The 13,811-nt window shown below is 34.9% G+C and overlaps 1 protein-coding gene across 1 annotated transcript; it reads left to right on the forward strand.

The window, feature by feature from the left end:
- Window positions 1-7,401: 7,401 nt before the first annotated feature.
- Window positions 7,402-13,811, forward strand: f9a (coagulation factor IXa; the record flags this gene model as incomplete). The annotated part of the gene is given in 6 exon segments (NM_182868.2): window positions 7,402-7,540; window positions 7,707-7,882; window positions 7,965-7,994; window positions 10,530-10,835; window positions 10,984-11,110; window positions 13,117-13,811. Coding segments are annotated over 6 exon segments (1,269 nt in total), but the record flags the coding sequence as incomplete, so codon positions are not given.

Genomic DNA, 13,811 nt, shown 5'->3' on the forward strand with positions numbered 1-13,811 from the left:
TTGAAAGTACAAAACAGACTAATATTAAAGTCTTATCAACTTGCGGTTGGACTTTAGGCTTGGAACAACATGATGGTGAGAAAAAGATGAGCACGAAGCATCTCTGAATACATTGCTGTCTTATATCTGTTATCATTTCCTAATAAAGTTATCCATGCAACATTCACATCTCCTCAACTCCCTCTCTCTCTTCAGCACTGCTGTCTGCACATTACGTTACACCCAGTCAGGTGCTTTCTGAGGCCAAAAATAAGTTTGTATAAATGGCTCAGAGACTCTAATGAGCTACTAGGGTCTGTGCGGAGTTGAAAAGGCTGAGACCTCTGCGATCTCCTTTCCTCCCCAGAGCGAAGATGCTCTCCATAATCGATTGCACCAAACAAGCGTCACATTTTTATTATCTGCCGGAGTGGGCTGATCTTTTTCAGTGGCCTCTAATCTAATTGGAGATGGCACCAATTCCCAGCAGCACAGGGCAGGCAGACAGACTCATATCACAGCTGAAATCAATGGTGCCGTGTTATAAATCAGCTTCAGATCCCACACGCTTTCCATTACCACACCATCCTGCCCTTCTATCATGCCACAGCAATATGTCAGAACCTGCAGTTTGTCAGGTCAAGACCCAGTGTAGTTTTGGCCTCGGTCCAGTCAAGTTAAGCTATATGCTCTCCATACTTCATAACATGATGACAGAATCTGTGCATTTCTTCAAATTACAGTGTATGCTTTCAGAAAGTGATAATGTACATTCAGCCTGTCATTATCACAAAGCACATTGACAGGGTGATATTTTCACCCATCAGGATGATGGCATTACATTAACTGTCATTATATGTTAGGATAAAGTAAAAGGTCTGGGGTCTTCTTTATTAACATGGTGTGCGCACAAAATGGGGGTAGAAAAGTGCATACGTCACTTCCCACGCAAATCTGAAAAAATATTGATCAATTGGAAAATGTGCACAGCACACATTTATGATTTAACATTTTGACATTTTACATTTTACAAATATAAAGAACCATTTAAAATACATTAATTAAAAAGAAATTAAATAAAACCTAATTACACAACTAAATGAGTGGCAGATGTCTACTTTTATGCAACAATCTCAATGTTATAATTCAAGTAATGAAAGACTAATAACTGATGTTTAATTATTGTTAAGAGATAGCAAGGGTGATCAGTCTAGATCCAGCTGAAAAGTTTTACTGTAAGAACAAAAGGGCTTCAAAATTTTAACAAAAGTTCTGTTATGTCTTTAAAGGTAGTTTCTAATCTTCTATAGTTTCACAAAGTAAAGAACATCTTTCAGCCACCGTACGTGCAAGAGTGGCTAGAGCTCTTCCAGTTTAATAAAATTGCTCATCTAGCAAGCAAAGTAAGAAAGGCCACAAAGTTTAAAAAGTAAGTGAGTAATGTATAATTATCAGGCATCACAACAAATAGGCCATGAAATAAGTAACTCTAAGTAAACATGTTTAACTTAGACATTGATTTAATTGAACCACTTTAAATTATATAAGCCACAAGCATTAATTAATTAATTTAACATAGTAGACGTTGAATTTTAGGAGGGTTTCTATATACAGTTGAAGTCAGAATTATTAGCCCCCTTTGAATTACTGTTATTTTTTTATATTTCCCAAATGATGTTTAACAGAGCAAGGGCATTTTCACAGTATGTCTGATAATATTTTTTCTTCATGAAGAAAGTCTTATTTGTGTTATTTTGGCTAGAATAATTAAATAATAAATAAATAATAAAATAATAATAAATAATTAAATTAAAATAATAATAAAAAAATATATATATATATATATATATATATATATATATATATATATATATATATATATATATATATATATATATTTTTTTTTTTTTTTTTTTTTTTTTTTTTAGGGACAAAATTATTAGCCCCTTTAAACTATTTTTTTCAATAGTCTACAGAACAAACCATCATTATACGATGCCTAATTGCCTAATTACCCTAACCTGCCCAGTTAACCTAATTAACCTAGTTAAGCCTTTAAATGTCACTTTAAGCTGTATAGAAGTGTCTTGAAAAATATCTAGTAAAATATTATTTACTGTCATCATGGCAAAGATAAAAAAAAATCAGTTATTAGAAATGAGTTATTAAAACTATTTGAAGACAGAGTGGAAAATCCCCAATCTTGAGTTTACACATACCTTCAAGTGCAAATTAAAGGGATAGTTCACCCAAATATTTGTTAATTGTTTACTCAGCCTTGACTTGTTCTAAACCAGGGATGAGTTTCCCAATAACAATTTATCTTGGCTGTCCATATCCAAAGTGTTGAAATATAAACTTGTACGAGGCGTATCATCCTACATTTTACCTAATAATTGTCATCATATGTGGACCAAGACAAGTATAAAGCACCTACCTACAGACTGCGGCACTGGCCAAATGGCTGAAAAATATATTTATTTATCAAAATAAAAATGATAAGGAACAAAGTTATGCACAAGAAATTCCTAATACAAGTATGGTTGTCAAACTTTTTTTTCTGTCTTTTTAAATCGTTTAATTTATAATTTAATTGAAAAAAGAATTTAAAAAAACATTTACGATATACAATCAAAATGTTTAGTTATAATCACGCTGCACTTGAATAAATTTAAAGATATATTCTGTGATTGGTTCTGCAGGTGACCTCATAAATTTGTAGTCTAAAGAACCTAGTGGGGTTTAATGATTACTTAGGGGTACTCAAAGATCTACAACAAATTTCAAGTGCAACTTAAGTTACAATGCTTCTGGGAAACAGACCGTAAGATGTTACATGATCTTTTTCTGAGATGTGGTTGTTGTCTTTTTACATTTCACTAATGATATTTTGAAAAATGTTGCAAACCAGTAACCATTACATTTTATAGTAGTTGATTTTCCTTTATGGATGCCAAAGGTTAACATTTTCCAATCTTCTTTTTGTGGTAAACAGAAGAAAAGAAAAACTAAAACTGGTTTGGAACAAGTCATTTGCGAATAAATGATGATATAATTTTTCACTTTTTGGGGTGAACGGTACCTTTATCTCATATATTGCAACTAAACATTATTTACTTCTATTTAACACATTTTATTCAGCAGATTTACCAATAAAAGTTTTACTTTTAAAAATGCAAAGTGATGATAAAAATATGCAAATTAAGTTATGGAGAAAAAAAAATTACAACACAGAAGAAATATTCTACTCATCCTCTCTGTCCTCATGCTTATTTGAACATTTGGCCCAAACACATAAACTATGAAGGTGTGGATGTGCAAACAACACAAGCCTGTTCCAGTATCCACACTTTTGGTTTTGGTCACTAAAGAATGTGTGCATTCATCATGAAAGAAGTGCAAAAGACTGTCCTGTGCCTATAAAATGCCAAGGCTCTGTGCCCTTTATGCACACTAAATCAACACTCCATCTCTATACCACTTTGGAGTGGTAACTGATTTTAAGTGCATACCTGGAACTCCTGTGCCATTAAATCACATGATCCAGAGGAGACTACTGTACATGATGGAAGCAATCAGCTTTCTTTGCACAATATATTGATTTGACACTTCATTATATTTCTTTTAGCATTATTTTGAACTATGTATAAGCATTTATATGCATAACAGCTTTAACACACTTGTCTAGAAATGTATACATTAAAAAAGTGATTAGTTGCTTAACTTGCTTTACTTAAAAAAGGGAATAATCCAATTGCCTTGAAGGCAACAATTTGACTTTAAAAAGTGAGTAAGCATGCTGTAACTTTACTTGACTTTACACTCTGAAAAATGCTGGGTTCACACAAATCCTTCATGTTGTCCCAATACAAGTCAATTAAGAAGCAACTCAATACATTTAGGCATGTAGACATGGTCAAGACGATCTGCTGCAGATCAAACCGAGCATAACAATGAGGAATAAAGGTGATTTAAGTGACTCCGAACATGGCATGGTTGTTGGTGCCAGATGGGCTGGTCTGAGTATTTTGGAAACTGCTGATCGACTCTGACTTTTAAGCACAACCGTCTCTAGGGTTTACAGAGAATCAGAAACAGCTGTATTAAACAGAGAAAATATTTAGTAAGCGACAGTTCTGTGGGTGTAAATGCCTTGCTGATGCCAGAGGTGAGAGGAGAATGGCCAGACTGGTTCCAGCTGATAGAAAAGCCACAGTGACCCAAATAACCACTCCTTACAACCGAGGTATGCAGAAGAGCCTCTCTGAATGCACAACACGTCCAACCTTAAGGTGAAAGCTGACCATGTCCATCCCTTTATGAACACAGTGTACCCATCTTCTGATGGCTACTTCCAGCAGTATAATGTGCCATGTCATAAAGCGCAAATCATCTCAGACTGGTTTCTAGGACATGACATTGAACTGAGTGATTCTAGCATGACCAAAATATCTGAGGAGCATTTCAAGTATCTTGTTTATTCTATACTGCAAAGGATTAATGCAGTTCTGAAGGCAAATAGGGGTCCAACCAGGCACTAGTGTGTACCTAATAAAGTGGCCAGTGAGTGTACTGTATAATAGGAAATACTATGGAAGTCAATGTCTCCTAAATTCCAACATTCACTTTTTTGGGTTGAACTATCCTTTAAATATAAATATAAATAAACCTTTATATACTTTTTTTTATAACTATCTATTGAGGCAAAACAGTCCACAACAACAGAAAAATTGCAACAATACAATCATTGCAGCAATATCCCTATATCTCTATCACTATAACACACAAAAATAAAATTAATGTTTTGGCCTGATTTAGTTTTAAAAGACATCAAGCCAGTTTGTTCTTTAAATTTGATTAAAGTGTTACATTCTAAGGCCTAAACTGGTAAGACAGATGGCCTGATATGCAAAATTTCCATGAACGTGGAAGTTTCATTTGACCAATCAAAACCAAGCGTCCCTGAGCGTCATCTTATCATTTTTTAACTCCAATGCCTTTGTACTTTTTGTTAGTGCTGTCTGGATCCAAATATAGCTTTGCCTTCAGAGACGTCAGCTTCACCTGATCGATGATGTTGCCTTTGAAAAATGGCTGCGAACTCAAGGCTAACTGGGGGTAAAGCTCTTCCAAACATTAAGTGCCGTAATGAAAAAAAGTTTTGAGTGATGTAGTCATTTAACTCACGCTCTATAGCTGCAATAACAGTCTGTTGATTGCTCATTGAGAGGCTGCGAGCCAAAGCCCATCTCAGCAATGAAAACTCTCCTTTACAGATTGATTGGCACTCGTACAGTGGGATTGATGGCCAGTGTTAATTACTTCGGAATGAATAATTCAGCCCCGTAATGGGTGGATGAAAACGAAAAGCCCACAGTCAATAAGAAAGCTCCATCTGAGAAGATAACTGATCCCCATGGGGAGAGAAGAAACCAAGAGCACTTACAGTGGAGCTGAAGCGTGGACCGGGCTGTTCTCCAACACACTGATTCAGACCCTCCTACAGTTCCTGATATGGGTCCATCTGCGGAGGAAATATATGCAGGATAATTCTTGGTTTCCGATTGAAGGGTATTGCAAGGTGTTGTTTTTTCTTGTTTTTTTTTTGCATTCTAGTGCCATCTTTTCTCTATTAGTGAAAGGAAATCAGTGAATGCCAAACTGATTCTAAGGGGAAGTGATCATTGGAGCAGCAGCACCATCTGGTGGAGATTTGACTTGAAAACATTATGATGACAGACTGTTTGACATTGGGAATCCTTCAAAAATACAAAGATTATATATTTTCAGGCGCATTTATTACATGTTTAGATGAATATTAAATCAAATATTTTAAATATTACAAACTGAAATGAATTCAATTGAATTCATGTTTATTTCTATAGCACTTTTACAATGTAGATTGTGTCAAAGCAGCTTAATGCAGAAGTTCTAGCGAATTAAAACTTTTAGTCCAGTTTCAGAGTTAAAGTTCAGTTTAGTTCATGTTAGTGTGGTTTAATTTCCACTGCAGAAAGTCCAAATACTGAAGAGCAAATGCATCCATGCACAACTTAAGTCCCAAACCAAGCAAGCCAGCGGTGACAGTGGAAAGGAACAAACTTCACCAATTGACGAAAGTGAAGAACAAAAAGGCGCAAGAGGAATGCTATTGAAATTGTACATTTACAATTTCCATTAGAAAATAATCACAAGAAGTCGGAGAATTAATTTTACACCAATATTTTTAAATCTGAATGATATAGTATATATAAATGTTAAAAACAATATCCAAAATGTGAAAACCTAAAAAGTACATTAAATGCATCAGCTCTAATACAGAATACATAATTCTTTAAAACCATCTGTCTTTTGAAAGTCAATAGTTAGGATTTACTAAAATATGCAAACCAAATAAATAAAACAGAACTCTATTCATAAATTAAATGATTTATGCAATATAACTGAACATGTGAATTGTTATGAATAATTTTAATAATTAAAATCTCAGGTGTGTGTGTTTTTTTAAAGCAAAATCTCCAGAATTATAAACCATCATCTAAAATCTGAATAATAGTGTATATAGTATATATGAATTAGGGCTTACCAAGCAAGTAAGACAAGCACTTTTTTGCTTTGTGATTATACAATTTCTGTACCCAAATATTGTTAAACTCCCCAGAAAAACATCAAATACAGCTATTCAAACAATCTTCTAAAACTGTATTCATATCGCAATATTTATCTCAGACAAACAAAATATCGCAATATCAGGCTTTTCCAATATCGTGCCGCCCTAATATGAATGTAAACAAATTATATCTAAAATATGAAAATCTAACAAGTACATTAAATGCATCAGCCCTAACATACTTTATCTTTTAAAACCGAATGTTTTCTGAAACAGACAAAATATTATGTACTAAAATATATTAATTGAAACAGTAAAAACACTAATAATACATTAAATTATTGATATATGCAATCATGTGAATATTAAATGTTAATTCTTGTTGCTAAAAATGTAAATAATTCTAATCTGTATTGTTCATGTTTTTTTAAGAAAAATCTCCAGAATTACAAATTATGCTCATTTAATTCAATTCAAAAGTAATAGATAGTTTATTAATTAATAGGTTGGACGGTATAATAATATAATTAATTTGCAGTTAATTTATTGTTGTTATTATTGATATTAATCATTAAACGGGGGTTCATTCCACTGTGACAACCCCTAAAAAATAAGGGACTAAGCCAAAGGAAAATAAATAAATGAATGAATGAATACTTTTCAGACAATACACTTGACATTGTGCTGCAAAGACAACTGATGCCTACATAGGTCATAAATCATGAAAGCTAATTAAAGATCATGAAATGTTATGTAGTTTACTTTCAATCCTCTGTCTTTAGGTGACTCCTGTGGCAGTAGTGTTTGTGAAAGCGTGTTTGACAGCTGTACTTTGTACATTGCTCAGTTTATTTATCAGCTCACAGTGGAATAATAATAAGGGTCTGAATTTGGATTGACATATGGCTTCATTCATTCTTGTTCTTTACCCATTTCTCCTGCTACAGGCAGGTAAGACCAACAAATACATTTCCATCTCATACTCAGATATCTAAAAGCCGACAGTAAATATACTGTAGCTAGCAGCCATTTGGTTTTAAAAGGGTTAATAATTAATTTTGCAAATAAGCTTTCATTAGTTCTGGTAAAGATCAGCACATCTCAAACTTTGCATCAGCCCTAGGTTCTGTGTTCCTGGATGGAGAGAAAGCTGACAGTGTGTTGTGGAGACGCAGACGAGCGAACACATGGCTGTTTGAGGAGTTTTTGCCAGGCAATGTGGAAAGGGAGTGTATAGAGGAGAAGTGTGTCCTGGAGGAGGCCAGAGAAGCCTTTGAAAATGACGAGAAGACAGTGAGTACACATAAGTCATGCATCTGCGTTTGCCATTATTGTGTAATACAGCTGATGTGTGTGTTTGGTCTTTGTTTTGCAGATGGAGTTTTGGGCAAGTTATGTTGGTGAGCCTGTTTAATTATTTACTAAGAACAAATACATCTCTGTGATAAGGTAAATGTTAAACCAATGAATGGATATCAGTGTATTGGTTAACGGGATAGTTCACATACATAAATAATTTATTCATTTTCTACTTGTTTTAAAAGTTTTTTTGTTTTGTTTTTTAGAGAAAGTTGGAAAGCAGCACCTTTTGACTTCCATAGTTTCTTTTCTAAGGGCCAAGGGGGGAGGGATAGGGGTACCAAAATAGAATTGGATTGAGCCTATAGTTTAAGCATGCAAAATTCTGTAGGATGGCGCTGCGAAAAGGGTTGGGATTAAACAAGATAACAAGATGATTAGACATTTAAAAAGCAAGGAATTGGTCTATATTTAAAATCCCGAGAGTTCCTTACTTGATCATCGATTGGTCTCACGCAGTCACATGATGGGATTTCACAGGTCAGAGTTCACAAAGCTTGAACTTTGCAGCGCAGCAAACTCTGAAACTTGGCGCACAAGCTTGCGTTTCCGGTCTGCCGCATTCGCATGTGTATAAATGGAAGTCTATGGGGAGAAAAGTCTAGCGTGACTCCAGCTTAATTGCAAGAGGATCACGTGACATGATTGGTCGCGGCTGGTTCCCCATCCGTAATCATTAGCAAGCCAATCAGATCACTCCAAACTGAACATGAATATCTTTAATATCGTTTAACTTTACTCCCTTATCTTAGTTTTTTGAAGAACCCCCCATCCAAAAAATAAGTTGGCAGTTCATTCCACTGTGGCGACCCCTGATTAATAAAAGGGCTAAGCCGAAAAGAAAATGAATGACTATTTTACTTGATTTTTAACAGGAAAAAAAACTCAAACAGGTTTGGATCAAGTGGAGGATGAGTAAATGTGAAAGAATTTGCACTTTGGATGAACTATCCCATTAACATGTCATTGTTTATTAATATTTTAATATGTTCAGTTTAGAAAGAACTACACTCCAATGAAGCACTGCAAATGACACCATCATTATGGTTTATGTATTTTGATAGTGTAGAGAGGCCGACTAGATTACATCATTTCTGGTGGTTTATGAATGTGGGCAGAATTAAATGTCTCTTTTTTTGGTGTTCACTGAGACTCTCTGATTGGTGATATTTTCAATAGAGCATCATTGGAAGCCCAACAAACCTAAGAAACAAAAAAAAAAAACACATTTTTGATTGAAAAATCGCCACATTTTTGATTGAAAAATGGGTAGCACTTTAGAATAATGGTGCATTAGTTTATGTATGTATATTTATTATTATGTATTTATTTCCTAACGTTAACTATGTATGAATAATCTTGCACAACATTTAGCAATCATAGTTCAACTAATGCATTATTAGAACCTGAAGTTGTGCTTGTTAACAGTAGTTAATCAAATGTGAGTTGACGAACTAACGTTGCTAAACCTAAAAAACATTAACTAATGTTAACAATGATAATGTTAACATACGTTATGAATGTATTACTAGTTGTTTGTAAATGCTAGTAAATAACTACATTAATAAAGGACCGTTATTTTAAAGTGTTACCGAAAAATGCTTCAAAAATGCACAGGGTAAAAGAGTGAAGAGAGAAAAGGCAGAATGCACAAAATAACCTTCTGATTCTGTTACTTTTGACTCTCTCCAAGTTAATAACATAAATCTATTTTTACTGAACTAATATAATACAGGTGAAAATGAAAAAATCACTTATGCAATGTTATTATTTTTTTAAAACTGTCACATTAAATTAATACATGCAAAACTAAACCACCACATTCTCACATGTACAAAGTTAGCTATTTATTTTTAGCCCATATTGTGAAGGAATTTTTTTCACTGCTAGTGATGATGATTGACTGAATTGACTGTTTCAAGATGGCAGACCCATTAAGGCATGTGCATATCCATATTTTCTCTAAACCCTATGACATGAAACAGTCAAAAATGTGGCTTTACTCCCATCATGGTTCAACTATGAAATCTAAAAAAAAACAATCAGCATAACCTTAAAAACTACACAATATTGCCTGCATGAACAGAACACACAGTGAACTCAAAACCCTGATACTGATGTTAAAACATTACAGGTACCATCATTCATAATCTGTATTTAATTTGATGGTCATTTTACTAACCTAAGAGGCTTTATGATCTATGAATAAAAGTTTATCCCAGCAAACAATTTTGTGTTTAATAGACATCTAAATGTAGACAGCTTGGCTAAAACAAGGCTAAACTTTGGCTGTGAGGGAAAATCTAATAGACATCTAAGAATAGCCCAAACCTAGACTAGTTGTCAATTAGAGATTAGACAGACTTTAAATGTGTAGTCATTGATTTGTTTATTTGATGACTAGTCTAGTTTTGGCCTATTCTTAAACGTCTGTTAGATTTTTACTGATAGCCCAAATTTAGCATTCAAATTTATGAACCCTACACTGTCTTTCAGAAAATGCAGTTTAGTGTTTCATGACCCTTAAAAAGTTAATGGAAAACATTTATTAAAATGTTAAAATAAAATGTTTTTGTTACCAGTGAAGTTCCCATGTGGCAAAACCAGTAAACCTGCAGTGAAGACCTTTGGCACAGCATCCGTGACGAATACAACGGCTCAGTTTTCCAATATGACTGTCAAATCCACGTCCAGCATTCCCAAACCAGACAATCTGACAAACCCTACAAATTCCAAAGACATAAAAGAGAAACTCGCGCCGCCACGTGCTAAACTGCCAAAATGGGCCTTTGAGGAGTATTTGACATCTCCTGCTCCTACAGTCAGTGGCCCAAAAAGTCGTATAATTGGTGGCAATTCGGCCTTACCTGGAGAAATTCCTTGGCAGGTAAGGACTACGAATGTTAACAGACAAAGTGCTTTTGATCAAATAATCTTTTAGTCTTAACAAAATGATGGAGTCAGATATTTTACAAACCAATCTGTCTATGCACACAAAACCATGTGATTTATCCCAGTTGCCCGCTGATCTGTAGGTGGCGCTGGTGTCGCGCTCAACACAGCAGGTGTTCTGTGGAGGATCCATCCTCAACCCGCTGTGGGTGATCACTGCTGCCCACTGCCTGCTGGGAAACCACAACGGATCATTTTACATCAGAGTTGGTAAGACCCCAATACAGTAAGAGGAAAATGTGGCCCTGCAGCAGTAAAACAGAAAATGTGATGGTCATTGTGTATCTCTAGTTCAGTTTATGAAGAATGTCTTTAATAGTAACTCAAAATATTGCAATTCAGAATTAAAAATGTGCATACAACTGAAAAAAAAAAACATAAAAAAAATAATATGGAATTTCTTTTGATCATGTAAATGTTAAAGGACTTAACAGGAGTGCATAACAGATCGACAGCATTTTACAGCCACAATACAATTAATACTATTACACCCACTATATTTAAAACATGATAACCTAAAGATTGATAACTTAAAATAACTTTAAAAAATAATTTTAATAAATAAATACCTCATTCAGGAAAAAATATTTATCTTTTTATTTAGATGTGCACTATACTACAGGAAATATACAATACAGTGTACAAATATATACTATACAATGCAAAATTAGATAAGCTATTAGGACATTCAAATATAAAATAACTTGAAATAAACACTTTTGTTTTTGAAAGAAGTACTTTAATTCAGCAATGATCAGAAATACGTTGATCACTGTTTCTTTAAATCAAATGACTGTAAAGTTGTATAATCTTACATAAAATTGTATATTTCAAATAATAATTCTTCTAAAAGTGATACTAATTCTAAAATCATGTGTCCTAATATCCTAAAACTAGTTTTTACAAAAATATGAAGTAGCACAGCATTGTTTCACAAGCAACAAATCAGCATATTAGAAGGATTATTCTGAAGAATCATGCAACAAAGAAACCGGGTTAACAATATTAAAAATTCAGCTTTGACTGAAAGGAATAAGTATATAATATTATTCCTTAACATATAAATTTAGGTGTACTAATCTTTGTTTCATTATCATAATTTATTTTGCTAAATTTGCTTGAGATTTGGCTTCAATACTGACTAAACTAATGTGCATGCACAAATATAATATTGTACACTACCTGACAAAAGTCGTGTCATTGATCCCAGCAACAAACAATATCTTGACTTCTAGATGATCATTTGGAAAAGTGGCAGAAGGTAGATTATCCTGATGAATCATCTGTTGAACTGCATGCCAGTCATCACAAGATTCTCGCAAAAATCAGTCAAGTTTGGTGACGGAAAAATCATGGTTTGGGTTTACATTCAGTATGGGGGCGTACTAGAGATCTGCAGAGTGGATGACAACATCAACAGCCTGAGGCATCAAGATATTTGTGCTGCCCATTACATTTTAAACCACAGGAAAGGCAAATTCTTTAGCAAAATAGCGCTCCTTCTCATACTGCAGCCGTTACATGAAGGTTCCTGAAAGCAAAGAAGGTCAAGGTGCTTTAGGATTGGCCAGCCCAGTCACCAGACATAAACATTAATGAGCTTGTCTGGGATAATATGAAGGAAAAAGCATTGAAGATGAATCCAAAGAATCTTGATGAGCTCTGGGAGTCCTGCAAGAACGCTTTCTTTGCTACTCCAGATGAGTTTTTGCAGAGATGTATGGATGCAGTCGTACAAGCTCATGGGAGTCATACACAACATTAATTCTTTTCCACTGCACCATGACTTTATATTCTATATTGTACATTATTTCTGTTGAGTGATAATACTTAACAGTGGCTAAGTCAGATCTTACTGTTCTAATTAAATAATTAAAAATCAAGGCATGATCATATTTTATTTTGGTAAAATAAACAAAATCTAGAGACCTTTGCCTTTATAAGCCACTTCTGATACCAAATGATCGACTAGAAATCAAGTTATTTGTTGTTCCTTAAACTTGGATAGGCGACAATGGTAGTGTATAGCATCCTATTAAAAATATTAATTCAAAAGATGGATTTGGGCTGAGGGGTGTACTCATATATGCTGAGCACTGTATATGCAACAGAACCCTAATGATTATAACTGTCAAAATATTACACAACTTAGTTCAGAAATATTTACTGATCCAAGAACAATTACTATCAAATTCTAAGCAACCATGTTTTTCCAGGGGAGCATGATGTCTCTAAAATTGAAGGCACAGAACAAAATGTGGACGTCATCAAATTAATCTCACACCCTCGCTACAACTCCAAAGTCAGCCTTTTCAATCACGACATCGCTTTGCTGCGGCTCCGCTCCCCCATTCGGTTAACTCCTACGGTGCGTCCCATCTGCCTGGGCCCCATGGTCTTCTCCAATACCCTGCTGCAGTCTGGAACTCTGGCCACAGTCAGCGGCTGGGGTCGTGTGCGCTTCCAGGGCCGAAGTGCAGCGACTTTACAGAAGATTGAGTTGCCTTATGTGGACAGAACAGTGTGTAAGGAAAGCAGCAGTGACCCAATCACACACTTCATGTTCTGTGCCGGTCACTCGGACTCTCCTAAAGATGCGTGTCAGGGGGACAGCGGAGGACCTCATGTTATGCGCTACCACAACACCTGGTTCCTCACTGGGATCATCAGCTGGGGAGAGGAGTGTGCCAAGAAAGGAAAGTATGGTGTGTATACACAGGTTGGCAACTATTACCGGTGGATACAGCATACGATGGGGGTTACTACAGGAGCCCTGCTAACTAACGTGGACCGGTGAGCTTGAAAGAGGTCGGTTTTATTATTACTGGACACATGGGAAATGTAGCTTGCATTCTTAAGAGAGTGGACAAAGAAGTTAATATTGGACTAATAAAGTCAAATAAATGAAATC

The sequence above is a fragment of the Danio rerio genome, chromosome 14 (genome assembly GCF_049306965.1).
Source record: "Danio rerio strain Tuebingen ecotype United States chromosome 14, GRCz12tu, whole genome shotgun sequence".
In the NCBI taxonomy this organism is placed as follows: Eukaryota; Metazoa; Chordata; class Actinopteri; order Cypriniformes; family Danionidae; genus Danio; species Danio rerio.